This window comes from Pollicipes pollicipes, unplaced genomic scaffold (assembly GCF_011947565.3).
Source record: "Pollicipes pollicipes isolate AB1234 unplaced genomic scaffold, Ppol_2.1 Scaffold_6138;HRSCAF=7277_pilon_pilon_pilon, whole genome shotgun sequence".
Taxonomy (NCBI): Eukaryota; Metazoa; Arthropoda; class Thecostraca; order Pollicipedomorpha; family Pollicipedidae; genus Pollicipes; species Pollicipes pollicipes.
The window spans coordinates 29,851,077-29,877,981 of record NW_023596818.1 but is presented as its reverse complement, the minus strand read 5'-3'; the positions used below and the strand labels follow the sequence as shown (position 1 = coordinate 29,877,981).

Here is a 26,905-nt window from a genome sequence, read left to right as displayed (position 1 = left end):
ATTCCCATATCTGGTTTTCAGATATATGGTTTTCAGTATTGGTTACCGTAGAATATAAGGCTGTGGATGGATGTTGAGTCAATTATTGCGCACAACGCCCGTGTGAACCGAAGCAAGCATTTTGAACTTGGGGACTTAGCACAAGTGTTTCGGCTTCCTATCCTCCCCAGGAATCGACAGCATAACATCGATGCCGCCATAGGCTGCGATAATTTTACGTCGTCATTCTTGCGTAACTTTTCACTTGGGCAACACGTCATGATTTGTTATCCATTTGTCAAGGCTTACCTTAGTATTCGCTGACCGCATATGTTTGATACACTCACCCACTCGCCAACCTATGGCTGACCTGCCGACCTTTTGCTACGTCAACGTGAGATGACTTCGAGCACCCATATCTCTGGTATAAGAGGATCCCAACTCACAGCGGGTCAGTGTTATCAACAGACCATCCCCGCCTGGCATCTTCCGCTGTCATGGCGGGTCCCAAGAGACCTGTGAGCGTGCTCGACCCGCTCTGCCCCGCACCGACCGCTGTGACCACGCCGTCAGCACCCCTGCCCTCCGATTCCAGATCACGGAGGCGCTGTCGTTCCTGCACTACACGGCACACGTCGTCCATCGGAATGTCTGTCCGAGCAGCGTGTTCGTCACCAAGAAGGGCACCTGGAAACTGGCCGGGCTCGAGTTCGCAGGTGCGTTTCTGGCCAGAATGCGCCGGGTGGGGAGAGGAGAGGTGGACGAATGGATGGGCCAGATAGAGGAAGTCCAGGCACTGCAGGTGTGCATGGAGTTCATGAGGGAGAGACCACTGACACGAAGGATAGATAGACTAAGCCCTCATATGCGTGCGTGCACCGCGGATAATCAATGCCACGTGACTGGAACTCTTGAATCTGATCTGAAACGGAGGTCATGCGAGCGTTTTTAGAATACTGGAGTGCTCTTTGGCCTGTGACGTCGTAAAACGCACGTCTCCGAGAGCGTTTTGGAATGCTGGAATGCCCCTCGCATTCCCCAATATGGGTTTAGTAGGGTAGGTAATGCAAAGTTACCACAGACAAATAGGATGCGCCATGAAAACTTGAAATGCATAAATGGGTCAAATAACAAACTAGATTTGACGGACAGGTTACATTAGCCCCAGAGTCCTTAAATGCAATGTTCCACATTGGAAAGCATTGAGCCAAGCACCCGATATGTTGAGCATGGCCATTTGTGACCAGTGGTATATCTTTAGTACAATGGACTGCTTTAGATGGCAAAAATTTCAATATTGTTGAAAAAGGTACTACTCAAAGCGTCGTCGTTTGATTACATCATGGAACATTTTTTGACGTCTGGGTGACTGCCAGACAGGCCGTGGCAAAATTGCCACCGTAACGGATGAACTGGCTACTTATAATACTTCAACTCGTTGCAAGGTGGCCCGTTAATTTGTGTGTGCATGATGAGCCTGACGATTATTATGGGCGCGTATTTTGGCCCTTTGTATTTTGGTTCTCTGTTTTTGTATATAAGTCTGTGATTTGATATCGTTTATTTGCATTTGCATTCTCGGTCACGACGATATTTTTCCGATTCCCGGTCTCTTGTCCGTCAACTAGAAGGAATGTCCAATTTTCATTATCACCAAATGCGGCTTGTAATCAAGACCTGTCATGTAGCTGGTTAAAAGCCAACTGCTGTCCGTTGATGCGGCGGCTTGTGGTGTCACGCTCAAGACACGAATAAGGAAGTGTTCACAGCAACCCGAACAACAAAGAATCTGTGCCATTAACGTCGCTCATCACATTATACACTACAGATTCTATGCCTTTTGAGGTTCACAGTGGCCCGGAAGACGAAGCTCCTAAGTGACATCACGCTGAATCTTTGCCGGACGCGCAATTTTTTCCGCGACTAATTCTCACTGAGACTGAAATGGCGTAACGCATTAAGGAAATGTCAATGTCAATGTGTCTGTACATGCAATAACAATAATATTTATCGATATATGTCAACATAAAATAACAAGTCACTTTGGGTGCCCATGACCGACCACGAGTGATGAAAGGATGTTTTAACGATTACAAACAGCATAATTTGCTGTTTCGATTGTAAGAAATACGTTTAGTGCCTACAAACGAAAGTCCTGCGGCGCTGCATGCGCATTGTCACGGCAGTTATTAAGATGTAAACAGAAAACGGGTCGCCCTGTAAACGCGTCCAGAAAAGATTTTATGTGACGTCACGTAAAATAGAAAATCATTAGTACAGTGTGAATACACTATAAGTCAATGGTCATGTTCTCCAGACCTTGAGTGGAGTATGACCATTGAGGAGGAGCGATTGGTCTGACGTCTCTATGATTTCATACATTTCTGGGTGACTTCAAAAAAGACGGTGCGAAATAGCCTGCACAAGTTTGCACGCGCCTAGATCGGGAACGAGCAAATTTTGAATAACTTGAAATGCAAGGATTGGTTTTGAAAATAGCTATCTTATTTCGAAACCCCATACAAATGTGGAACCGTCCTTTTAATACCTAAGGTGGTCTTTAAGACGGCATGCAAGCAGTTATTTTCTCGTAGTTAACAGCATGGCAGTTTTAGAAAGTGGGCTGGGATAGAAATTCTCAGGGCTCTCTCTGGGGACTGTCGTAACTGCATGTCCCGTATGGGCGACCAGATTAAAATTGCCCTGAGGGTAGCTGTTCCAGACATTGAGAGGGCTGCGGCCGCTCCCCGGCGGTTAGCTGGGCTGAAAATGACACAGGGTCTGCGGGACTGAGGCTCTCAGATGGCTGGCAAATGGGAATTATTGGTGGGGCAGATAGGCTCCCTGTCCTGCCGTCAAGAGCCGTGCATGAACAGCAATGGCTGCCGGTACTCGGACACTGACTCTGCTGGAGAAGCCGTAGGTGCCTAGACTGGACTGTTAGAAAGGTTGGCTAGACTGGGGCACAAGGAGGGCTGGCTAGACCGGAGTGCTAGGAGGGATAGCTAGACTGGAGTGCTAGGAAGGTTGGCTACACTGGAGTTCAAGGAGAGCTGCCTAGAACGGAGTGCTAGGGGGGCTGGCTAGACTGGGGAACCAAGGCGAGCTAGCCTGAAGTGCTGGGAAGGCTGGCTAGACTTGAGTGCCGGCAAGACTGACTAGACTAGAATGCTAGTAAGGCGGACTAATCTGGAGTCCTATTGGAGTGCTAAAAAGGCTGGATAGACCAGAGTGAGCAAGGCTGGATAGACCAGAGTGAGCAAGGCTGACTACATAGACTGGAGTACTTCTGGAGTGTCTGCAAGGCTGACTAGACGAGGGTGCTACAACGACTACTTGAGTGATTACTGGAATGCTACAAAGGCTGGTCAGACTGGGGTGCCAGAAAGGCGGCAGCTGTATGGTGGGCACTGTCGCTGGTTCGCCGATGACTTGGAGCGCGTTCAGTGGAGGAAGGCGTCCATTGTCGTGATTGAGGTCGAACTATGTGCAAACCTCTCAAACGGATTAAAAATGAACCGAATGAAACGATTTCTGTCTGCGGCGGAAATCCTGTCATTGGCCATTCCATGCCTACTACTGTATTACAATATTCATGCTGAATGTCTGAATGTCAGGCCTAGATGGGACAGCTTGCGCAGCATAAATGGTGCACCATAAATGGTGCACGTAGACGCTTTTAACGGTGCAATTATACACTGGAACCATTTTCACAAATTACTTTAGTTTGATAGCATGGTAATGCAATATTTAAAATGGCGGGATAATTTTTATTATTATCTGGTTGTGGACTGCTGTAACTTGTTTTGTCCTTGTAAAGAATGTATCAAAGTGGAGTGGTATGAATAACAAATGTTTTACTTCTCCAATAGTTGCCATATCAGATCAATGAAAGCTGGTATCATGCTGTAATGTTATAAGTGCCGTGCATCACGACGATGCATGTAAACTGCTACAACCCTGGAATGATCGTCGCACAAGGTTAAGGAGTGATAACTTCCCATTAGGCCTGGCCCACAGCATCTTCCTAGGCCCGGTCCAGAGCTTCTTCCACTGCGTTTTCAATTTCAACAGCTGTTCATTCTTTTTTTCAATATTCCACAGCTATCACAGCGTACATGCAAATGATTCGAGAGCACCTTGATTTTGCAAGGCCTTAAAGTGCTCGCTAATCGCTGCTACAACTCAGGCCTTTGCTTTTTGTGAAACACTACCGTCCAAAGGTAAACCCCATATGTTAATTTTTGGCCGTTTTATGTTTTTTATTTCGTCTGATTCGTCTACTCATGCTGAATATGCCTGGCTAAAACCACTAGTTAAAATTTTCACGAGCTCTTAGCCCAATTTTTTAGCCAAAGGTTTTGTAAGTTTGGACTTTTAGTTTAAATATCTGAATTTAGCACGAAAAGACGAATAAGATGACACAAAAAGCGCAAAATGGCCAGAAATTAGCATACGAGGTTTTACCTTTGGACGGCAGAACAAGCCTTCTTTTCAGCTATGTCATGCTGAGTTCCTGGAAAAGCACAACTCAGGTATTATCAGATCGAATAAGGCAATATATCAAGCTTGCAAGACCTTCCTAGCAAAGTAATAGCAGCGCGCATCATGCAGTGCAATATGAAGCATTGCGCTATGATGTGCTATATGTATAATGGTAATATTTTCATAAGTAATTTATGCGTTTTATGTATTGTCTTGTTGTGGTCTTATTTTCATGGAATTGTCATTATATGCGAAATTTAAAAAAGGCCAGATTCGTATGAATTAAATAGAGTTGAGTATACATCCAACAAAAATTGAACAATATATTGTTCATACGCTGCCCGTCATTGGCTTAGAGAGACCTAACGGAATTTATCTGGGAAAAGAGCAGCGCTGTGGTCCTCAACTGCAAATGTGCTGACCAGTCATTGAATGCCGATGGCGTGACAGCGCTTGGGAGGAAGATGAAGTATGCCACATGAGCAGCGTGACCGATAAAGTTCGTGACGTCATCATGTCGTGACCAATGGTGATATCGTGCTAAAATGCTCGGCATCTATCTCGCAAATTGTTCACTGGAAGGTATCGAAAATATCGAGAACCTGTTTCATCCGTTCGTCGGCTCATGCAATGCAAACGAGCTAAAGCAAAAGACAAACGGTGGCTCGCTGTTTCACGCTTTGGGCGCAGAAATGTGTGAACCTATGGTGCCGCGTCATGCACCCGTTACGCCGCTGGTATAACGCATCCTTCTTTGGCGTGACGCTCGCACTGCCTGGCACATCCTCGCTGCACGACAGTTCGGAGTATACCGCCGAGGCGCCGTGTTCCCGTGGCCTCGCATGCAGCGTTTGTGCTGATTACTGTGCTCTTCTAGCCTCGGTCGGGGCTGAGCTGCCACGGGGCCGACTCACCCGCTAGCCCCGATTTTGGATCTGTTAGTCAGGGCAGAAACATCGGCGACATCCGGGCGCATTAAACAGACACCGCGCCTACCGGTATCAGGACACATTAAAAACACCACACCTACCGGCATCAGGGCACATCAAACAAACAGTACGCCTACCTAGTTCTTGCCCCTGCCTTTCCGTTAGCCAGGCAGTGCAACTATGCAGTCAACCAACCTTCCCATTAAACCCTCCCCCTAAGCAAGTACCCCTCTGGCGTCAGTAGGGACAGGGACATCACGAGACGCACCCACCAGTCACCCCTCCCTTCACGGACTTCACGGCGCTGGGGCATGCGTGACCTGACGCGAACGGCGTCGCCACCGGGGCAGACAGCACCGCCGACTCGGGCACAGATCAAAGGGCGCGGCGGAACTAATTAGCGGCGTTAATCAGCTACGCTAATCGGTGCGGACTCAAATTAAAACCAGCTGCGTCACTCCGAACTGTTCACAACCGTCATCTGCGCTGACGAGCAAAACAGAGCGATCCAGCGCCGACGCTCCACAGCCGGCTGGGTTTTATTTTCATTTTTCGGGACACAGAAACGCCATTAGGAAGACATATGAGCACAAAGCGAGCCGAGTTGGTGCCAGACTGGCTGCAGAGCCGAGTCGGCGCCCGTGTGGCTGCAGATTTGAGCCTGCCTGGCGTATCGACCTGTTGCTCTGTTTTCAGAGAAGATGGGCGAGCATGACGGCGTGGAGAGCGTACCCTGCCAGCCGTGGTCCTCCCGGCTGCCCAAGATGACGCAGCCCGACCTCGACTTCATAGGTGAGCGGGTGAAAGGCCTCGGTTTGCGCACCAGCCTTCCGACAATCTTGCTGTCACGGAGAGGACTTGGGAAAAGCCATTGTCTTGAGGTCGCCGCGGGCACCGCGTCGGAGCTCATTTCACAGCACGGTGACGTGACCCGCGTCCAACATCAACACTTCTAGAGCTATCGCCGCTAGACGCCCCCGACTCGCGATCCTTTGACCTCTTCTAACCCCCCATCTGACCTCGACCAGTGACTACCTTGTATTTGGCGCTGTTGCTGCTGGAGACAATTCGGGGGCGTCCCTCCCCTCGAATGACGGTCAGACCCCCAGCGGGCCCCAGCGCGTCTTGTTGCTGCAACAGATCAGTCGTCTTCAACTGACCTCTCAGCTACTTTCCAGCTGGATGCTGCTACTTGGGTTTCCATGACAATGCGCGATCGTACGGGAACCAGCGCGGAAAAAGCAATCAGCACTGCGTCGTCAAAATGAGCAGGAGCCATGTCCGAGGGCGCATCCTCACAACGTCATAACGGACTGGACAAAATGCCAAGTGCAGACGAAGCGGCGTCATACGGGCTGGGCGCGGCGGGGCGCCTGTGTATAGGCTGTCCGGCCGGAGTGTCCCCCGCCTGGTGGCGGACGAGCCGGTCCTGGGTCCAAGTGGTCCTCGGGGACACTGTCGGGACGGCCACGGCCGGGTCCGGTCGGAGACGTGCGCAGCGTTCGTCTCCGGGTCTCGCGGACGCCGCGTTTGTCTGCCCAGTCGTCGCGGGAGCGTTGCGCGAGGAAACGGAATCGAGTCTGGCTTTTCCTCGCCCTGTTGCTGCTGTGTATGTTACGAGAATGGAGTAAATAAACCCAACTTTTATGAGGGGAGCTACTGTCACCATTGAAAACGCATTCCTGAGGATCACGCCGCGTGCACGCAACCCACGCCGTCACTGTAGTTCATTTGCTAGAAAGTTTGGCGTTCTGACGAGGAACGTAATTTTGGGGGCCACGAAGCCGCCACATAGGACTCGATATCGTCACACACTTCTGGTCATGGGAAAGACTCGCGTACTTTTGACGGTGACAAGTGCGAATAGTTAGATGGGTACGTTTCGGCCTATGTTTCAATTTTAAAACTGCACAATCGCACACGTAAAAGGTTATGACGTTATAAAATGCCTCACAAATCCCAAAAGTTTCACACACAGTTTCTCACTTAAAAGAACGTTTAAAAAGAAATAACCCGCGAAAGACAGAGCATCCTGGCAAAATGAGCGGTCTTTTGTAAATGCGTTTGATGCATATGTAAGCCCATGTTATCGTAGCATAACGTGGTTTAATTAAAGAGTAGCTAGACAATAAATGGGTACCTTGTATAAGCACATCATCAGGAAATGATAGGCCGTTAGTACAGTGATGAAGTACAGCTAGATTTTTATTTCCATATGTGTGTCGTGCATCGATATCAGTGCGGCTCAATAAGTAGGTGTTGTGACTTTTATTGACATAGACAACCACTGATTGTCACAGTTTAGCACTAGTCAGACTTGTGGGACTTTCACGGGTCACATGACCTTAAAGGGTAGATGAGAACATTCATGGGTTCGTGTCTTTTTGGAGAGCTACAAATACGGAGGAAAATAGTCATGCACTGCTACATGTTCCCAAAAACTCCAAATCGGATTCGGATTTTAAGCGCCTACAAGTGCCTTCAACAACATACCACCCAACACGACGATCAGTGCAGCGTCTTGGACAAAATTGCCGATTACAGTTATCCACATGTACCAAATGGGCACGATTGTCTTAAGCCTAGTAATACAAATACAGGTAGTTGATATACTTGTGATTGCAGTTTTCCATAAAAAGCCAGGGAGCTTCTATCTTCAAACAAGTGTATCTTCCTGGCGGTCTTTCCTTTCCAACAGATACGTTTCCCTCAAAACTTAATTTCGTTTTGTTTACGTTTGTCATCTCTTTGACGGCAGCGACACCTCTTAAAAAACATCTCAACTATTAACATCCATCACCCACGTCATAAACCACGATGAACGTAAAGTGAATGACATTTTAGAATGCACGTGCAATGAAATATTGCATAATACGTGATACTGCCGATTCTTCGAAATGCACCCGCTGAGGAAGAAAGGGAAAGCTAAGATCGTACAACTTAAGTACAATACATGATCAATAAGAGCACCCCAGCGTGCTGTTTGATCCACCTTCCAAGGGTATCCACGCACCCGATCCCAAAACTATCAGAAGATTTTAATAGTGTTGGTTTAAAAGCAACATTGAGAACCTTAGTCAAGTGCGCACTGCGCATAAACGCACGAAGCTCCCTGCGGAAGGCATTGGACAGGTGAAAAAGCCATCATCGTTCGGGAAACTTCCACGAAGGGATTCAGAAAAATTGCAACCCACGTTAGCGCCAGTTACAGCGCGGTGCGAATAACTCTCAAAACAGACCTCGGACGAACGCTTTAAAAATCGTCGGTGTATCAAGCACTGCCGGAGAGCGACAAGACTCGGGTCTTCAGAGTCGCTTTTGCAAGCTGGTTCTGTCGCAAGCACACCGCCGAAGCTGACTTCATCGACGACATTTGATTCAATGACGAGGTCCAGTGTCTGCTGGAGGGGGTTGAGCACCTGACATTGCAGGATCTGAGCCAGCGTCATCCTGGACACCGTGGTGGAGAAGTCCGTGCACTTCAAGAAGGTTGCTGCGTGTTGAGCCTCCACCTCAACAAGGACCATCGGTCCATTTTTGTTCGTCGGTCATCATCGTCACCGGTCCAAGACCTCCACAACTCTACCGTCACCATCAACAAGAGGTATGTCAAGATGATTTGAAGCAACGTCTACAGGAGGTTCGGGCCTCCCAGACTAACATGTGGTTCTAGGAAGATGGAGCCGTGCACCATGGTTCAACAATGCGCCTGAGTGTCTGGACCGGCACCTCGGGGAACGCTTGATCAGCTGTAAGACACACCACCCCTGGCCGGCCCATTCTAGAGACCTCTGGACTTCTCCTGAGGGCTATTTCAAGACCAAAGTGTGCTAGGGTGTCCCGCAAGAGCCTCCGAACTCTAGCAGGGAGCACAGCACGAGAACAAGAGGATCCCGACAAATGCGCACGCCCAGGAAATGGAGGAATTGAAGACTAGCACGCGACTGTGCGCAGTATGCGAAAGAGTGACCACTTGGAGCATGTCCTGCAACTGCCATAGGAAGCTGACCAGTGTTCTGACATCCATATTATTCATGTGTATCGTGTTCTCCATGTACTGTGGATTCGTCTGATGGGATACACATGTGCGCGATGTTTGCCCTGTAATCAGAGCCAACGAGCGGGCAATCATTCCACCAGTTCTGTAACAACTACAGTTCCAACCGTAGCCCAGCATCATTTGCAGCCACGAAGGTGCCGAAAATTTCGCGGTGGAAAGTTGGAGGATGGCCCTGCTTTGACAAAGTAAGTCAACATTGAGTTTTCCCACACTAGCGTTTGAAGTTCCGGAAGAGCATTTGTAAAGCTTGCAGATCGTACTTTCGCTCCAAATCTGAGAGCACTGGTGGTGGCGCAGCGAGAGCAGGACGCTGCACTACATGCTCGCGGTTTCTGTGGTCTGGTGGGAATGACAGGCTCGTCATTCGGCGCTGCAGGATACGGGTCCGGCGTGGGACGCCGCGAGCTGGCGGCTGGCCAAAGAGAACAGGGCTGGGTTGGGGCGGCCGTGATGAGGCGCTGAGTGGCACGCACGAGTCCCGTCAGCCCAGACAGCTGCGAGCTAAGCTTATATATATATATATATATATATATATATATATATATATATATATATAAGGATAGGCTTTATTTGGGTGATAGGTGCGGAGCGCGCGCAGAAAGCTCAACATCAAAAATTCCTCGGACACTAAGCGAGCAATGTTAAGCACACGCTACAGTTTTTATAAAATGTGAGTCTGGACTTGCGGGAGGCAATGCATTGCCGCGCAGTTGAAGTGCCCGAAGGCCTATAGGTAACTGAATTAGCGGGGTTTGGGAGGGTTATTCCTTGGGAAGGTAGGGAACATCGAAATCGTGATGGGGGGGGAGGGGTTGGGGGGCAGCGGGGGTTGGAAAGTTAGTCAAAATGACTCGTGTTGATTAAAACAGGCACATTACTAGCACCATCCTGTTATAAAATTATCTGTTGAAAATTCGCTGTTCCAGAAGATACAGCTGTTGTGCTATGAAACGCTTTGCGCGTTAATCTGTGACGCATCTCTAAATGCCCCTGATCAGGACCAGCGATGGTGAGGCTGAAAAGTCGTGTTTAGTGCGAGAACGCTCACATCAAGATGCTCCTCCGCAGACCTCCGTCTAAGGCGGCCAGGACGGGTGCGCTGGATTGCAGACCCAGCTTAGAAACGCTGCTGGTGGTGCAGACGGCAGGGTCGCGCAGGCCGCGGGCGTTTGATCATGGGCGGCGATATTCGGACCCGAAGTGACGCCGCGAAGTAGGTCGTCCATTTCGGCGTTCATGGCTGGTTTTCGAAGCAGCCTGGTTGGAGTTTTATGACCGCTATCAATGCGCGCCACGAGGGAGATGAGTTAGGTGTGGGCGCGCAGCCCCGGTGCGGCCCCAGGCACGGCTGCCGCCCGTCCGTTCTAAAACGCTTGGTGAAGATTCTGACCAGGTCCCGGTCTGATGTCAAATAAGCCACCGATGCAGGCCAAGTGCCTCTGACCGATATCAACTCTGGCCGCGGGGCCATTGGCGGTAGTCACGCGCTCAGCTCTCCATCTGCTGGTGTCACGGCCCCTGCAAATGACGCGGCTCAGGACGGCCGTGGTAAGGGGTATTCCCAGCGACAGAGGAGCCACAGACCCGACGAAAGGCCACACCACCCGGGCGGGTCGTCGCTGGACGTCTGTCTGCCGGCACGAGCAGGGCTGCATATAATTGGTCTAATGATGGGACCGAAGAACATATGAAGCGCACAATTACTTTAACAATGCGACCAAAGACCGCCGCACTAACGACATCGATCTGAAATATCATAAGCGGCACGCCAAGAGTTGGCCAATGCGCGGGCTGCACGCCCTGCAGGGATAACGGAATGGCTATTGACTGAATCAGTTTTCGACAAACTGCGCTATACTCCTTGACGACAATAGTTCTAGCGAAATTGGTGACGCACGCGACACTCGGGACTGATGGGCTCCAAGGCACACGCAGGCCCCCATGCTATTCTGGGTATTCCACCCTTTCATGTCGGTGGCCTCGACACAAACGACCGAATTGTTTTCACAGCGGGGAGCCGATTGGGCGATAATCGATCCGACGTTATCACTGGCCACAGCGCCGCGCCTCGCCACGCGACTATCTCGGCTATCTCGCCGAGCCTCGCTCAACAAACAAAGCCTGTGCTGACGCTGCCGACGCCCCGGTGCCTGCCAGCCGTTAGCAGCACCGCCAGAGCTCGCCGGCCTGACCTGACCTGACCTGACCTGACCTGACCTGACCTCGCCCGACCAGGTGCAGCGGGCCTCAGACGGGAGCGTCGGACCGTGTGGCGCCCGCAATGGCTGATCGGATCTTTGGATCGGCAGGCTCTTCGACACATCCTTAGCGGGGCGGGTCGGCCGGTCTGAGGCGGGGTCTCCCCCAAACCGCCCCTGTGCGGCCGCTCTGAGGAGGGGTCTTCCCCAGACCCTCCCCTCTGCGGCCGGTCTGAGGCGGGGTTTTCCCCAGATCCCCCTCTGCGGCCGGTGTGAGACGTGGTCTTCCCCAGACCCGCCCCTCTGCGGCCGGTCTGAGGCGGGGTCTTCCCCAGACCCGCCCCTCTGCGGCCGGTCTGAGGCGGGGTCTTCCCAAGACCCGCCCCTCTGCGGCCGGTCTGAGGCGGGGCCTGCCCCAGACCCGCCCCCTGCCGCCGGCCAGCTCCAAGCCGTTGCTGCCTCCCGCGTCGTCCTGGGCGCCGGATGCCAAGGTCATTCGCCGCCGGGCCGCAGGTGTTTTCCAATAGCCTTTATTGATCAGGGGACGGCGGCATCATCGGCTCCGATGGAAACGGCGGTCTGCGGGCAATAAACAACATCGACAGTAACGGCTGGCAGTCCTCGTCCTCACTCTATCAGGCGTTCTCCCCCCCCCCCCCACCTGCCCGCTCCCCTAGGGCCATGACCTCCTCCCTCGCCCTTGACTGAGGTTCAGACCCGTCTGTCTCTTCCCTCGCCTCCAGGTCTCGCAGCAAGGGCGGATCCAGCAATTATTCAAGGGAGGGTCTACTGCCAGCGAGGGTTTCAGCTGACCCAGGAGGCACAAATGTGCTCCACAACATTGGAAAGCTTACTAGCTTTGGCCCGCTTTATTTTGGGGGGCCCCACTTTAAGTTTGTTTTTGAGCCTAAAGGCGCCTTTACCGAAATGTGAGGCTATATCTGCACGATTAAGTTAAATGAATTTATGGCTCATCAGAGAGAGAGAGAGAGAGAGAGAGAGAGAGAGAGAGAGAGAGAGAGGAAGTAGAAGAGAGAGAGAGAGAAGAGAGATAGGAGAGAGAGAGAGAGAGAGAGAGATAGAGAAGAGAGATTATATACATATATACATATATATGTACATATATATATATATATATATATATATATATATATATATGTATATATATATATATACATATATATATTTACAATGACTTTTGGATATTAATGCATTCTTACTGGTCGCCCGCAGAGGCAAGCATTAAAAAAGATGTAGACCTCTGCGACCCGCAGAGGTCTATATTTTAGCTCCGTCCTTTTTCGGGCGCCTTTACATCTGGCAGTGACAGCTAATAGCTCCAAACTGGGGTGCTGACATTTTTAAATAACAAGTGATCGTTCAAAATAAGAATAAAATATTTACCGGGCCATGGACTGATATCTGAAATCTGGGGCCTGCTCTGGACCCAGTAGCAGCTGGTGCCAATTTCTGCTGGGTTCTATTGGATGGGGGTGGGCAATCAACAATCGTTGTACGGGCTTGGCCAAGTCCAGGTTGTATCTGGACACTCGGTCATGTTCAGCAATTGTCACAATAAGTCGGAATGTCAAAAATCATAGTGAAGCTGACACATGATATATTTTACAGCTACCCCGACCGCATTGCTGGTTAGGGAACAGGTAAATTATGGCCGCGGTTTATGAAAGGATCTACGAGGCACAACACGCACGGGTACACATCTGTGCGTTTCAATCATAGCTTATCTGTCAGGCCTATGCACACACGCTATCATTCTCTGAATAATCTTGTAATGTGTTTGTAATTCGCATGGTTTAACCTGATCGTTTAATTTCCATTCGTAGGCGTACTGCTCATCTTTGCGACAACTGGTGAAATCCGCAAAACGGAGCAATGTTTATACGATGGGTCAAAAACGCACGAACGCTGAGGGAACGCCCAGTCATGCAGGTATCATCAACCTTGGGTAAACACGTCTAAATTACGGTTACATCAATGAGCATAATTGCTCGAACATTCATAGTTATCATGTAAGGGATGAATCCAGCGCGAAACATGGATAGCAAGAACAAAGTTGTATCTTAACCTACGGTGCAGATCAAAACAACCAAACATTTGAACCTGACGCTTTTATTCTGTTGTATTCACATTAACTGACATAAACCGATGATCAGCGGCATAACTTGCTACACACCACTTTGAACAACGGCTTTGGACCCGATGAGATATGGCCGCACAGGCCTAGGAACTGATGAGATATGGCACAGATATCAACACCATGGTGTTGATATGGTGAGTTATGAGATATCAACACCATGTTGTTGAAAAAAGTTTGGGTCTATATCTGTGTAGCTAGGGACGGAAAACAAATACGTAAGGCCGATGAAAACATTTTATTCACGCATTCAATGGTCCAGAGTCCCGGCTGTTTTCGAGGTCACGGTCACAGTTCTTGGCACCCGATAGCGTCCGGTCACCCGACATGTCGTGGCGTGACGCCCCGCGTGCCCCGCCAATGTTCAAATCAGACTTGCAACCGATCTAGAAGAGATGCCGTGGATGTACTTGTTCAGTCTGAACGGCAACAACTTTGCTCTCATTGGCATATTGTTTAAAGCAAATCAAATTTCTCACGCTTCTTAGAAAATGAAGCTAAAGATCAAACTAGGTCATCGTATGTACATAATTCACCTTAAGCGTGGTTTTAACTCACGTTTTAGAAGTACATACTATCAAGCTTTTCGATGCACTTTTCTCAGCCTTATGCTCTGCAAAATATTTTCGCTGGAGCAAGTTAAAAAGTTGGATTAGCAACGTGATTGCGTATTTTCATCTGCTACTATTCCCTCATCGAAACGCCGTATGTCTCTTAAACTTGAAGAATGGTGTTTTGGCCGTACAACCACTTCATAGACCCGTCCTCGCCCAATGTAGGAGGGGGGGGGGAGGGGTGTCTTATTAAAATGCATCTATCCGCGGTCAGCTTTTATGGAAAAGCCCATGACACCTTCAGCGATGTAATTAGAACATCGTGAAGTGACATCTTCCATCACTACCTTAAACATCCATCTGACTTTGCAATAAATACAACATAACTCTGAATTTGGTTTGGCCGTTATCATGCAGCCATCTGGAGCCATGCACCTGCACCATGTGTAGTTACACGTCACAGAGCCCGGTATTAGTCCTTTGTGAGAAATGGCTGCCCAGCGATCAAACCGAGAGCCGGCTGTTCGGTATTGGTGGTCTCAAACCGACATGGAGGCACTCATTGTTGTTGATGCCTTCAGCGGCAGTGCGATCGAGGAGGACGATATTCGATATATTAGACCGATATATTAGACCTCTGACTGATGTTCTGGACCATTGGCCCTGTCCCTGTGTCACAGATTGGATTGGGCCCTGACTAACACAGGCCAGTCAGGGCCCTGACTAACCTGCACTGACTCACCACATCAGGGCCCCTGATCGACAGAAGGCCTCTTATTAGAGCAGGGGTCTCGTAGTGACGAGAAAGATTCTTCCCATGACTGAGATTCGAAGTCGGCCCCCATCCAGATACAGGGCACCCAACCCCGTACCCTCTCAGGCTCCCATGTCCCACCAGTGAGACCAGTCAGCCTCCAGCCTAATACAGGGCACCCAACTCCGTACCCTCTAGGGTCCCAAGCCCCATCCCTCCAACGGGACAGTCAGCCTCCATCCTAATCAGAGTACCCAGCCCCATCCCCAAACCGCTGCCCCCAAACTCATGCACACCTCCTCGCTCCTAATGTCTTTCTAGCCCCTTTCCCCACCGACCCAGCCCAACTCGTTCGCAGCGCGAAGGGCGCTGGAGACGTCAGCACCTCGGTCTGGGTGCTGCGCATGAAAAGTGATTGGAATGGCTCGCAGTTGAGACAGAAGACGGAAGTCGCGTGGCTGGGAGTAAAGTGGTCTGAATTACGAAATTCGTCCGTCGGTGTAGGAGTCTATGACTTTTCGAGCAGGGCGAGGGAGGCGCTAAAGACTGCCAAAAGTCCTTAAAGTCTGCGATGGCTCATGTGAACGTTATGTAAAGCGCATGAAGTGACAATTTGCGTAGACACCTGCGTATGTTTAATAAGTCTAACCGCGCAACGAAATGCGGTTAAACAACAATTTCGAGTGTTAGCCGCTTTGGAGTGGGAAAAATAACGCATTTTACGATTGGCAGAAAGTTTTAAGCCTCCTCGGAGAATGAATTTCGTATGGTTTGAGCTTAACAATGGTAAATATTGTGCTGATAACGGGTCGATCTTACTCCGAAGTAGGGTACATTGGATAATTATTAGTACAATTAGGCAAGGTGGGTCGTCCAATAAGTTAGATAATATGTGCCGTAGCTTTTTCATCATTAACTAGCATGTTCAAGATATCATACGTTTTCAGAGGCAGAAGTGGTGTAGTGGTTAGCGTGTTCGTCTCTGGACTTTATGGTCCTGGTTCGGATCGTGGACGCACCACTGCCGCGTACTACACTGCGCCTAATAAAGGCGCAATGATTGTGTGCTGTCTCAAAAAGCCTCGAATTTGCAGGGTCTCGAAATAGCCTCGGAAATCGTTGAAGTTCAAAGCCCCAGTCATTATAATCATCAAAATATTTTTATTTTGACCTTGATGACAACATCCTTCCGCTCCACCTAGCCACCGTCCATCTGGACGCCCTTTCCCAGCGCTCGGACCAACGCCGAAACTCCACTCGGAAAGCAGCCTCCGCTTTGGTCTCCACCATCCACTTCCTCACAGCGCTATTGTCCTCGGCCTCAACTTGAAAGCGGTGATCACAAAAGTACCAAGAGTGCGGTACCGAAGCTCTCTGAAGGCGTCAAAAGTGGTGGAAGTTTGATGTGCCGAGCTGAGAACTGAACGGCGGCTGAGGCATGATGGTGAGCTGAGAACTGAACGGCAGCTGAGGCATGATGGTGAGCTGAGAACTGAACGGCAGCTGAGGCATGATGGTGAGCTGAGAACTGAACGGCAGCTAAGGCATGATGGTGAGCTGAGAACTGAACGGCAGCTAAGGCAAGATGGTGAGCTGAGAACTGAACGGCAGCTGAGGCATGATGGTGAGCTGAGAACTGAACGGCAGCTGAGGCATGATAGGTGGGCTGAGAACTGAACGGCAGCTGAGGCATGATGGTGGGTTGAGAACTAAACGGCAGCTGAGGCACGATGGTGGGCTGAGAACTGAGCGGCAGCTGAGGCATGATGGCGAGCTGAGAACTGAACGCCCTGAGGCATGGTGGTCCCGCGCAGTTCCGCGAGTCCTAGGCGGCTAGTGTAACCTGTGTGGCGCCCGAAGTTCTGGCGGCTAGAAGAGATCCTGGAGGCCCGACGGATAGTTTGACCTGTGTGAGGTCAGACGTTGTGGCGGCGAGAAGAGATCCTGAAGGCACTTCATCCGCGTTTCCCCCTTGGACGGCTCCAATGAGCTTCCGCACCACCTTCATGCAGCTTCAGCTGTTGACAGTCTGTCACATTTGAGGAAATCCACCCGGAGGAAGCCATCTTTGTTCCAAAACATGGTGACCATGATCGTCCCTGCAAAAAGTTCTGAGGTTCCTTGGTGCCGGGGAACATCGGCACTCTCAGATTAATTCCCTCAGTGAGCTTTAGAAACCCGCCATGACTTCGGCATGTAGCACCGTCGTAAATTTGCGACTCTGTTCAAAGTGACACTTAACAGAGCTAGGCAATTTCGTGCCTTTCTGTAGGCGTTCGTGCCGTAAAGCACTAACAACATAAACAATAAACAGACTCCCTTTACAACGGCCTCGCAGGGTGCTCCTGAGGCCCTTTGTCGGTTTCCAAACCTGCTGGACCGGTGGGATAACCGAACATTTAATTTGACCCAGGTCGGTTACGAAGCAGGCCTTGACCTTGTCGGTGGTGGTGACACGTTTTAGCATTGTGCTTGTATCTGACAGTTAAATTAACGAGGAGAACACATTCCTCAATGTTTCACGTTAATAAATGTGATGGTGTTGTGCTAATACATCCCATTTAATATATCCTACGCCATGCTAATGCACTTCAGCTAACATGAGTGACAGCCTCAGACCAAAACCCTGTACGGTTCAACAATTTCCGATCCATAATTTCCCGTGCATATATTCCTCTAACGCTGAAGAGTATTTCACTGAATACAGAACTGACACATGGAACCATTTCAAATGAAACTAGAGACTGGAAAGAGACGAGCGCCTCATCCCAGCGACAAACAAACAGGTCCCCGGACATGCTCCTGAAGCTAAGTCGAGTCGACAGCGATCAGGTTTATTCCATATCGGTATGTTCGGGATCGGACCACGGGGCTGACGGTGGCTGACCGGCTGGCAGGTCGCTCCACCCCCGCAGGCGGCTTATCACATCACGCCGAAACACGCACCATCACGTCGATCATGTTTTTATGTCTCGATGTTGCCGTTCTGCTTGCTTTTAAGTGATGAGCTTTCCGCCTCCGATGCCGATGTGTCCCCGCTGCCAGCCTTAAGTGCAGCGAGTGGGACAGGCTGCTCCCTGGAGTGTCCGTGTGCTTTTATGCTTTCGCGTTTGATGACAAAATAGGTCTGCCTCGACACTCCACGCAGTGACCGGAGGCAAATATATGGATGTTAAATATTGTTTTGACAAAGCTTTAGAACTATAATATCACCACTCGGGTAAGTCACACCACCACTTTCAATGCCAACGTTTTCTCCCACAGCGATATAAACAAACCTTAATCAGATGCGATGAAAAGGTGATCTTGCATTCGAGCTAAGACACGTCAAAGAGATTTATAGTGCAATTCACCGAAATCAGACAAAAATGGTCTGAATCACATGTCAAGTTGGAAACCAAGTCATCCCAACAGCCATGCATATGTAGTGGCCAGGCGCAGGCAAAGCGAGCTTAGTTCCCCACCGCGGTATTTCGGCCTGGGGGCGGGTCTGGCCGGCATCGGTGCCGGCTGCAGAACCGGCCGCCTCCTCGCCGCCTCGCGCTCTCCGCGCTGGGGAGACGCGAGTTCGACCCAAGTTCGTTCGTTAGACTCTACCAGCCGTCAATAACACCTCTTGTGGGCTTATGGGCTGCCGCCTCCGCTTTCAGCGCCCGAAGTTCAGACCACCTCGCAGTGCAGTCTGCTCAGCGACATGTTCTCGCTGGGCATGGTCATCTGCGCCGTCTTCAACAAGGGCAAGTCGCTGATCGAGGCCAACCACAGCAACACCACCTACATGAAGCAGTTCGAGCTGGTGAGATGCCGTGAATCCTGTGGCAGTGTCGAGCTGGTGAGATTCCGTGGACCCGTGAGAGTGTCGAGATGGTGAGATGACATGGACCCGTGGCAGTGTTGAGCCAGTGAGATGCCGTGGACCCGTGGCAATGTTGAGCTAGTGAGATGACATGGACGCGTGACAGTGTTGAGCTGGTGAGATTCCGTGGACCCGTGACAGTGTTGAGCTGGTGAGACTCCGTGGACCCGTGACAGTGTTGAGCTAGTGAGATGGCATGAACCCGTGGCAGTATCGATCTGGTGAGATTCCGTGGATCCGTGGCAGTGTCGAGCTGGTAGGATGCCGTGGACCCGTGGCAATGTTGAGCCGGTGAGATGCCGTGGACCCGTGATAGTGTTGAGCTGGTGAAATGACGTGGATCTATGGCAGTGTCGGGAAGGTTCCGTGGACCCTTGGCATTGTTGAGCTGGTGGGATTCCGTGAACCCGTGACAGTGTCGAGCTGGTGAGATGCCGTGGCCCCGTGGCAGTAGTCGAGCTGGTGAGATGCCGTGGACCCGTGGCAGTGTCGAGCTGGTGAGATTCCGTGGATCCGTGGCAGTGTCGAGCTGGTAGGGTGCCGTGGACCCGTGGCAGTGTCGAACTGGTGAAATTCCGTGGACCCGTGACAGTGTTGAGCTAATGAGATGACATGGACCCGTGACAGTGTCGAGCTGGTGGGATGCCGTGGACCCGCTGACAGTGTTGAGCTAGTGAGATGCCGTGGATCCGTGGCAGTGTCGAGCTGGTGAGATGCCGTGGACCCGTGGCAGTGTCGAGCTGGTGGGATGCCGTGGACCCGTGACAGTGTTGAGCTAGTGAGATGCCGTGGACCCGTGACAGTGTTGAGCTAGTGAGATGACATGGACCCGTGACAGTGTTGAGCTGGTGAGACTCCGTGGACCCGTGGCAGTGTCGAGCTGGTGAGATTCCTGTGGACCCGTGGCAGTGTCGAGCTGGTGAGATTCCGTGGACCCGTGGCAGTGTTGAGCTCGGGGCTCCGTGGCTACCCCGCCGTGAAATGAATGTGCTGTGAATCTTCCGCGTTGATAGTGCTTTGCGGCATCTAATCTTAGTGGCATAGATAAAGCTTTATGAACGAAAAACCAGAAAGTTTGTTTTCGGTGATGTTTTTGACAACTTTTGCCGTGATGTTTAGGGTATGGTTGCTGAAATATGGAGGTGCCATTGAAAGAGAACGCTGTTTCAGAACCACGCTTCTGGCAAAAGAAAACGCTGCACACATTCTAACGGTGTCATGGCCGAAGGGCTCGCGCCACCAGTGTGTGACCGCAGGCTCACTGTTTTGTTTTCATCAGCTGCACCCCGTTATCCTCTTCACGCAAGACTCGCTATGCCGTACGCTTCACCGCGTTGGCGTTGTGCCGCCGCCATGCCACCAGTAACATTCGGTCGCGAGCCGTCTCGGCTCCCAGGCCTTCTTCGAAACACTCGCCTCGCCCCATATATATATATATATATATATATATATATATATATATATATATATATATATATATATATTGAAATATATATTATATATATATGTGTATATATATATATTTATATATATATATATATGAAGAAGAGAATATATATTTATATATGGAGATATATACGTGTATACGGAAAGGATATATATACATATGTATATGTATATATATATATGTATATATATATATATATATATATATATATATATATATATAATCCTAGCTTCCAGCTGCCGGTGGCCCAAATAATCAATCAGTCAGTCAGGAGAGACGGTTAGCTTCTGCGTGAATGGACTGAGCTGGCTCCAGCATTAGATACACTTTCACTCGACTCTGGTTATTCCCGCAGTAAACCAGCCGTCGGAGCAACCGGCCAGACCTATCAGCCGTTGGAATCATGACGAAGACGATAAATCGCTTTGTTTTTTCACCTTTCGCTGCACGATGGCCATCGCTTTGAAACGTTAAGGTCGGGAGATCATAAAAGTTGGAAAAAACACCTTTCGGTGTAACACTTTAATGCCGTTTTAAACTTGCTGGAAGCCCGGTATTCCAATTGCTGCGGTATGGAGCATCAGTTGCCACTAAAACCGTAAAGCGGTGGGACCCGATAATGCATTAAGTGCAATGTGATCGGCATCGAGGACAGGTGCTAAGAATACCTGTATTACCAACAACTTCAGATTGTGGGGTTCTGCGAAGTACAGTCACTACAGACATTGGTAGGTGGCTTACAGCTGCAGGTTGACATGTGTATGGATCCCATGGCAAGATTCAGGATCTCATATGGTCCCATGTTGATGGGACCCTAGAATAGAATCCTGAGATGTCTGTGGTGTGGACACGTGCCTGGTTGCAAGCCATATATATCCAGGAGTTGAGCACCCCAAATAAATCATTCCGAATCTTCTGAGACTTATATTTCTGATCTGGCTTTCAATATTCGTGAGCGCATCTATCCAAATGGGTCGATGGTATATGATGGAATGCCTCAGGAATTATGCAGGTGTACCAGATAGCCATTAGACATGTAAACTGAAGCCGGTACCTGAGAGTTCAGTTAAGTTGGAGCAAGTTGTGCTTTGCTTAGACATTCCTCTTGACTTGGCACATGCACGGCTCCTGCCTACTCGGGCCGGTGGCAGGCTATTCAACATTGCTATGGCGTGAAGGAGGCGCCACAGAGCTACAGCGCTGAGCGATTTGAGGCAATGCTTCGCTGGTGCTCGTATGCAGTCTCAATGATGTAGTGTTCTACGCTTGATGTTGTGATGCATGGAGGCAGTGCATTTTCCAAAGCCTAACGACATCTCTGAGTAGCGAGCCTTCGAGCGTGCCCTATCAGTCAAGCACGAGGAAGCGGAAATGAACATCACCTGCCGAATTACTTTCACATTCAGCTGGGAACGATGGCTGAAGTGGACCCTGGAGTGAGCGTAATGGGTTCTGCTTCTTGAGTGAAAACCGCATGATATTTCCCGGGAGGGTTGATCGCCGCTCTCGGCCCGCTCAAACTCGGCGCATAGATTTCGAGCCGGTCGATCCGGGCCTATCCGAACAGGCCTCAGTCTGGCCGAGTTCTTTGTCGGGCCGTTGCAAATCGTCTTCGCCGCAGAAAATCACGAGGCAATATCGAGGTCTGCTTAAAATTCATGACGGTTTACAGAGCTGAAAGGCTCTCAGCTGCATCAGGCGTCGGAATTCCGGGCTACGCAGCTTACTGACGATCAATGATTCAAAAGGAGTGCAAAGGCCTTTATTTACTAGACATTGCGACCAAAATTGATTGACAGTAAAGTCGAGATGGCCTTTGGTAGGACGCAAATTTTTATTGAGTCGGACCCATGGAAGTAAACGCATTGTTTTGAAGAAGCTTCACTTGCCGATGGTAATATTATTCAACGAATATTTTTTTCTTTTAACCGTGAGGCAATACTTGAGAGAGTAGCCACACGAAATTGGGATTCCATTGAGGTCACTTATGCATGCAACAATAATCAATCGATGATTTATCCCTAAAATTTCAACCCGAAGTCCATACGGCTATTGAATGAGATCGTCTCTTTGGATATCTGATACAATTAGTCGCATCCTGTTGACAGTTCGCAGTTAACCACTACCACCTCAAAAGGTGATAATCTAAGCCCTTAAGCTATTAATTGTTTTTATTCTTGTTTATTCCGGTCATCGCCGAAAGAAGCCTCTCCACTTACGGCCGAAATGAGATCGATTAATGAAGACATAAACATAAACACAATCTGTATAGAGTGCACTCACGAGACATACTTCTGAGATAACAATCGTTAAAGTTCATCACATTGAGGTTATATATCTGATCACATGAGGGGCCAAATGGGGGGGGGGGGGGGGGGTAGCAGAAGCCTCTGCTCAAAGCGATGTCTGCGCCTGGGAGCCCCCATTCCCTGGCGTGCGCGTCTGTTTCACCCCTGATTCCTGCCTTCGCTGCAGCTGAGCGAGCAGTTGAAGAACGTGTTGGGTCTGATCCCGGTGGCGCTACAGGAAGCAGTTGTGCGTCTGCTGAACAGGGACCCGCGCCAGCGGCCCACCGCCCAACTGCTGTCGCTCATCAAGTACTTCAGGTCAGTGGCAAGTGCGTGGGATCTGTGTCAGCTACTTGGGGTCGCTGCGGACCACTTCAGGTCAGTGTCAACTTCCTCAGGGCTGCGCCAGCAGACGGGGCGGCGCGGGGTACGGCGCCAAATTGCTTATACTGCGTTGGGATTTGCTCACACGGGCAGAAAGTGGGAAACATTGGTGGAACATTGCTTCTCGCTGTGGTACATTCCCCCCCCCCCCCCTGCCCTCCCCGGTGTTGGTCTGGGTTTGCTCGATGTGCAGTCAAAGTCACTGAAACGTTGCTAAACGTGTAACAGAACAGGCAAATATTAGTTTTTGCAAGGCCTGCCCTTACATCGGCGATATCTTCCAGTAGTGAAAGTACCACGTACTGTCGGAATAAGAAAAGAACGCCGAATACTCATTGCAATTCTCCTAGAGACCATGAGGAACGCCTGAAGGGAATTCAGACGAAGGTGAAAACCACTCGAGCTGCCTGCGGGCCGACTGTGCTTTCACAGCCGCGAGAGCGATCGATACGGAGCGGAAGTCAACCGTACAGCATACGAATGTCGAATGACAAGAACAATAAATCGACGGCATGTGTCGCGCAATAAGACGACGTAAAGATTCCGAGGTTATTCCTCCAGGAAACAACTAACCAACTACCGTTCAATCTCATATCTGTCTTAAATTAGTCCCCAACTCCGACAGAGCAGGTCGATGCAGGCATCCCTTCATACCTGGCTTCCCCGAGCCGTAGGCGTAGGCGGAGGAAGAAGCGGGCAGCGATGTGAACCATGGTCGCACACGTTGGTGTGACGGTGGTTGGTGTGACCGGCTTGGTTCGCAGGATTAGCATTGTTTCACAAACTGAGGCACAACGTCGGCGGTGGCAATGGCGGCTGGGATATCCGCTTCCATGACCGCCACGAATCCGAGGCAGCTGGTCCCCACGCCGGTTCATTCTGACGTCCCCGATCGTTTGATTTGCGCGGTGGGACTTTAATGTATCTACTCATGAAATGTCGAATGGTACATTAATTCATTATGATCGAGCATCTGTTCGATCTGAGCAATCGCCGGAAGTGAAAGCATTGATTAACCATCCTTTGGATTCATTTGCCAATTGAGGTCATTTTGGCATCGGCAAACATTGTTCTGGAACGGGATAACCCCGTTTGAGAACTGAAACGGAGATTCAAGCTGCTATAACCGGGTGTGCTGCTCAGAATAAACAATCTTGCGATTGTGCAGCATCTTATTTAACATCAATCGTGTCTGCACGATCCTGCCTTAAAATTACCTGTTTGATCTATTCGCTGCTCACAACAAATGTTGCCAGTTTTAAGATCATTTCGTTATGTGGAACGCATACTTTGTAGACACGTTTCCATAGTCCGTTTGAATCCTGCTGTGCGAAGCTGACTGTGCATGTGCTTGAGATATATGCACGGAACGCTGCGGAATGCTTTATATACTTCGCTGCCGATCTGCCAAGACCTTCGGGGCCGAGTTGTTAGCCCGAAGCCGGTCGTGAGCGACACCACCTGGAGATGCGGCCAACCCGGACCAAACTGAGCGTTGGTCTGCCCGCTGGTGGCCGCTCGTCTGTCGGTACCAATATCGGAATGCATTCACCCAGAATCGAGCCATGAACGCCAAGTCGTCTGTTTTTAGACCTTTGTCCCGTCGTTTGGTGGGATAATCCCGAAGTAGACTTGTGGAGACATTTAACCTGAACCGAGCCATAAGGAACACGGTCATCATATCTTTTTTAGTTGAAAAAGTCCTTCAATATCGGGCAACCAGTAACGATTCTCTCCACGCTCACAATGCTAAGTACAAAGCGTGGCCGGAATGCATCCGGATCTCTCCAAGGACAATGAACACATGAACACATGAACACATGAACACATCTCGAACACATGAAATGACGTCATGGCGAGGCTCTTACCGTTGGCTGTAGAAGGGCCACTGCCCCACTCCCGACAATGGGCATGGTAGGGTGGCCTAGAGCTTGACCCAGCGCAGCATCGATCCAGCTCGGGTCTAATGCCTTGCATTTCAAAATATTGCGCTCTATGGAGCGGATCATTGCTTGCTGTCCGATTTCGACGGGTTCGCTGGAGTCCTTGTGGCCCGTTATGAATCTAAGGTTTTAAAAGATTAACCCGGCAAAATAACGTGACGAGGAGACTGGCAACGGTGGTACAGTCAGGGACGCAACTTCTCAGCAGGCATGCAATGTGAAAATATTGCATGCAAGTTACTGTCACGGACAAACCACAAGGGTGGAGTTACCAGTATTAGTATGTGCAATCAGCATCAAATACCAGTACAAATAGCGTTCTTATTACAAAACTGACGGCAAAGCGTCTTCCAGCTGGCAAATGAAGCGGCATTTTTCATCTATGAAAACTATTGGCAATTCGTTAGCAAGCGATAGTAGTCACCTGAATTAGCTGACACGAGACTCCAGTTAGATGAGCCCGAGAATAATCCTTTGCAGCACATCCACATGTAGCGCTAGCACATGTAGCACTGCCAGCTCCGGTGATCGCACGCCCCCAGCCCTTGCCTTATATCTCCTCCCCATTTGCCTTATATGTCCGTTGAAAAGGCCGTTTAGTACAGTTTCATTTGTTATATAGGCTCATCCAGGGTGCTCTTGTTAACGATTTTGCGTAATCTTTCTTCTGTACGTGTCAGATCACACCGTTCTGCAAAAATTTATTCTCTGCGCCTTGGGCGGCCGTTGATGAACGAAAAACACTTACTTCGTTGATCGCAGCCGGTCGTTTTACCGAGATTATGTATTACACCACATCCTAAGATTTTTAAAACAAAATTTAAAAGTTTAAAAACAAAAACAGTGCAGCTCTACATTGGGTTTAAAGAGAAAGGCACTTCAACCTTCCCGGCAATTTGGGAATCGAAAAATGATAAAGAAGTTTTGTAACAGGAAAGACGCAAATTGCAGTGACCAAAATCCGTACAAAAGTCAAAATCCGGGATTCCTGGGTAGGTTGGGTCAACCTTATCGGCTCAGCTTCCCGCCCCAACCGATTTTAGAAAGCGACACACCTGTGTGCCGTTAGTCAGTCAAGCCGCACGCCTGAGTAACGAGAAGTACGGAGCTCGATTCCCCGCGGTATCCGCTGTTCCTACCAAGGTGAGACACAGGCGACGCCATGTAGCATCAGCAGCCGAGTGCCCCGTAAAGCCGCAAGTGGACTCCCACAACTGAAAGAGAATGTTTTGAAAAAGAAAGTCGAAAAGACTGCTGCAGACAACACAGTCTCTCTATTTAGTAGGCATGCTCCTCAAAACGTCATCGTTGAATGCATCATCTACAAAACCTTCTACAAAATTGATGGAGAGCCAATTAATGACCGTTATATCTTGATATCGTGCTCACGAACGCCAGAACAAGAACGAACAACTCGACCATTATTTTTTTCTCGGCCCTGATCGCCGCATAGCTCAAGGAAGGGCAGAACTTCAATGACGTTATTTTGACGCCATGGATGCCAAGGTGACCTTGTCATATCCTCTCCGAAATAGTTTCACCACTCTCGCGGCGCATTCACACTGAATGGTCTTCAAGATGGTTATTTCAGTTTAAAATCCCATACAAATGGTGAACACTCCGCTGAAATATATTTATATTTCCTTCTCTCCCTCTCTCCCTCTGTCCATTCCTTCCTTACCCCCCCCCCCCTCACACTCCCTCTCAACGCGCTTCCTTCCTCTATTCATTTTTCCCTGCCACTCCCTCTGTCTGTCTGTCTGTCTGTCTGTCTGTCTGTCTGTCTGTCTGTCTGTCTGTCTGTCTGTCTGTCTGTCTGTCTGTCTGTCTGTCTGTCTGTCTGTCTGTCTGTCTGTCTGTCTGTCTGTCTGTC

General features: G+C 49.8%; 1 protein-coding gene across 2 annotated transcripts in view; it reads left to right on the top strand.

Moving 5' to 3' along the window:
* The window catches only part of bma (SCY1-like protein bma), a 148,568-nt gene that overhangs the window by 40,422 nt on the left and 81,241 nt on the right, over positions 1–26,905 (top strand). For both annotated transcript variants that reach the window (XM_037229431.1, XM_037229430.1), the window contains exons 4-7: positions 575–695; positions 6,090–6,185; positions 18,765–18,910; positions 22,893–23,023. In XM_037229431.1, the coding sequence (XP_037085326.1) occupies positions 575–695; positions 6,090–6,185; positions 18,765–18,910; positions 22,893–23,023 (494 nt within the window). The remainder of the gene's footprint in view (positions 1–574; positions 696–6,089; positions 6,186–18,764; positions 18,911–22,892; positions 23,024–26,905) is intronic.